Source organism: Poecilia formosa, unplaced genomic scaffold, assembly GCF_000485575.1.
Source record: "Poecilia formosa unplaced genomic scaffold, Poecilia_formosa-5.1.2 Scaffold2, whole genome shotgun sequence".
Taxonomy (NCBI): Eukaryota; Metazoa; Chordata; class Actinopteri; order Cyprinodontiformes; family Poeciliidae; genus Poecilia; species Poecilia formosa.
This window is the reverse complement of record NW_006799941.1, coordinates 4,882,584-4,885,889: the sequence shown is the minus strand read 5'-3', so window position 1 is coordinate 4,885,889 and position 3,306 is coordinate 4,882,584. Positions and strand designations below refer to the sequence as shown.

The following is a 3,306-nucleotide window of genomic DNA, read 5'->3' as shown; positions in this document are numbered from 1 at the left end:
TTTTGCCTTTGTTGTCTTCATTTGTCTTTCATCCGGTTCTGGCAGTTTTATTTTTGCACAAACTTTGCACATTTAATTGTTTTATGATATTAGACTTTTGAACCTGTTGAGGCATTTTAAATTCTTTTTTTTTTTTAATCTCCAAGCATCAACAGTATTTTTCCCACAACCATGGCTATTTGTACCTTATCAGAGCTCTTGTCAAGGCTAAACTTATTTTAAGCTCTGTGGGTCATCATGACCCTGCACTCTGCTGGCAAACATAATGTGCAGACCCCTCAGCAATAAATACTACTTACTACTAGTTATTATTATTATTATATTATTATATCTTCATTCTCATATGCACTTTACACTTTATTCTCTATGCTTCCCTTTCGTGTAGCAAGAAAGCTATACTAGTTACCCTCTTAGGCGGAGATTATGTTCAGCTAAATGCCACGCGATGGCGCTGTGCACTAGTTATTCCTGCGGCCTAATTACGTGCAAAGGCATTTCATAAACAAGCGAAGCGCGGGCACCTTTGCCGTTTGAACAGTCACTGAGCGGTTTCTATATGACAGCAGCTATCGTTACTGCTGTGTTTTTGTCGACCTGTGGTCAGCAGAAATGCAGAGGAATGAGGCCGGAACAGCGCCCACTGCAGACCGCGCACAGACAGCACTCCCCCTGACATCTCTCCGCGCTGGCTCGTTTCCCTCTAATTGGTTTCGCTCGGACCAGTCAGTGGAGAGCTCACCTGCTTTTAATTGGACTATCGCGACAAGTTGCTGAACTGACGTCAACACAACCGGTTGACAACTTTTCGCGCGACGATATCTGAGGATTTTCGCGCGAGACTAATTGACTGCACCACGCAGGGACGCGCTGTTCAGCAGCAAACCAGGCTGACGAGACGAACGAGGGGAACGGGCGCAGGCTTCTCCAGCCCGTGCTTGGATGTATGGATGTAGGGCAGAGGAGAGTCGGAGCTTCTCGGCATGGACCAAATAGCTTCCAGTTGAGAGCAAAAGAGCAGGGACATTGATTTAATATATTCATATCAATAATCAGGAGTAGGGTATTTTCTCCCTACAAGCCGCCCAATCTATTTCCCTGAAATCAGCAAAGATTATTTTTTATATATAAATATATTTTGGTTTTTTGCGCAAGTGGTCGGTGTGTCCCTGCCTCCGGATCCATGGGTTGCACTGTGAGTGCTGAGGATAAGGCTGCGGCGGAGAGGTCAAAGATGATTGACAAAAACCTCCGAGAAGATGGAGAGAAAGCAGCAAGAGAGGTGAAATTGCTTTTGTTAGGTAGGTTACCTCAGGAGATTGCTCCTGGGTTTATAATATTTAACGGGAGGACGTGTGTATTCCCAAAGGAAAGCAAATCTCAAAAGGTTTAGTCAGACTTTAATTTAAAACAAAAGCAGATACAGAGTTAATTCTCTCTGGGTTTCGTTTTATATTAGCAGATGCAGTGTTGAAGTCACCCAAGAGTCACACTTGAACAGTATTTAAGATGTTTTTAATTAGCCAACACAAATGTCCTGATTCCTGGAGATAAAGGCAGACATCATCATGTCAACAAGCCGTCCTGATTTGCTTCTCAGAGCTCTGAGTTGGCTTTTTTCCTAGAACGCCTAATTTAATACAGCCAATGAAACCGGGCTGAACATTAACAGAGCCACCCACCGGCTCCGCTATAACAAAAACACCTGTCACTTTTACACACTGCTAGATTCAGTCCCAAGTGTTGTCTAAAATCAGTCTGTTTTTATGAAAAGTATCCTGCAGCTTAGCGGCACAGTCCTCATTCTTCCCTTGGCCTTTTCCTCTCATACTGTATGTGCAAACACACTTGGGCAAACAGCCAACACACATCCTCCCACTCATCACCACATTCTCAGTTCCCCCTTGTCCTCCTCTGTCTTTTCTTCCCATCAATAAGTGTCTGATATGTATTTTAAAAAATAAATTATTCTAGGTTGTTAGAGGTTGTTTCTTCATTATGTGTAAAGGAGAGCGAAAAAATAGTTTTTTATTTGAAGTGTCAAGATGTTTACACGGGACTTGATCTAGATGGTTAGTTGTTATGGCTTCATTAATAACTAAAGATGGCTGCCTCTATAATAAAAAATGTTATTACTAATAATGATACAAGTGTGTTAGTTGGAGATGCTTTTGATGGCACTGTGCCCACACAAAGTAAAGCTCCTCCGAGCTGCACCCCTCCTCAGAAACCTTCGTCACTCAGCTCCTTCAGACTAGCGGCAGCAGCACTTAGCAAACACTTAAGTGGAACTGCGTTCCTTCTGAACTTATCATACAGACCTCTTCTTAGTCCAGCTCTACTAAGACTGGTTGTAAATGACATAATGAGGAGCATTCTTGTGATAAAGTGCTGAAGCCAAAGTGTTGGAAAAAGTAGGACCTTCTTAAAGAAACAGAGGCCCGATTTCAAGGCCTCAAAATATGAAGTTATGTTTGATATATGCAACATTTTTATATTTATATATAAAAAAGCTGAATGTAATATAATTGATTCTATTTTATAGCACAATCTGTCTGGAAGATACATAATACTTCCCCTCTAATGTTTCTATTTAAAAGTCTTCATGTGTCATAGTAGATGTTATAGTACAAAAGCAAATATTGTTCAGTATTCCATTTAAATTTTCTATTGGCTTCTTACTGTGTGCTCTTTGTTGCTCCTCTGCAGATCTCTGGTGATTTGTCTTTGGTTATTATTTCTGCTCTAACTGCACTTTTATTACCGTATATAAAATATCTTCTCCTTGTCCCCCTGAAAATATGTCAGAAGAAGATGGTTAGCAGCACATTGCTTACTCTGCAACAGCAGATTTTCTACTGGTGGAGTTCTTCAGTAACCATAATGCAATAATGGAAGGAAAACAGGTTCATATTCATTTAGAAACAACAATACTAATGTTTTAACTCAGGAAGAGTTCAGAAACCAATATTTGGTGGAATAATTAACCAGGAGGTTTTCAATGGGGTTCAGTGCAGTGAACTTTAAATTTTTTCTACAGATGTATATATAAATAAAAAATGTATCCCCCTCTCAACCTCCGTGGGTGGTCTCTTTCATCCTCTGAGCTCAGGTCCTCTACCAGAGGCCTGGGAGCTTGAGGGTTCTGCGCAGTATCTTGGCTGTGCCTAGAACTGCACATTTCTGGACTGAGATGTCTGATGTTGTTCCTGGGATCTGTTTGAGCCACTGCTCCAGTTTGGAGGTGACTGCCCCGAGGGCCCCGATGACCACAGTGGTGCCTGTGGTCATCGGGGCCCTCGGGGCAGT

At 41.8% G+C, this 3,306-nt stretch overlaps 1 protein-coding gene across 1 annotated transcript in view; it reads left to right on the top strand.

Annotated features, from left to right (window-relative positions):
- The first annotated feature begins 549 nt into the window (after nt 1-549).
- Nucleotides 550-3,306, top strand: part of gnai2b (guanine nucleotide binding protein (G protein), alpha inhibiting activity polypeptide 2b) — a 40,413-nt gene continuing 37,656 nt past the window's right edge. The window contains exon 1 of the mRNA XM_007550944.2: nt 550-1,298. Coding sequence (XP_007551006.1) covers nt 1,181-1,298 — 118 coding nt within the window. The 5' untranslated portion in view covers nt 550-1,180. The remainder of the gene's footprint in view (nt 1,299-3,306) is intronic.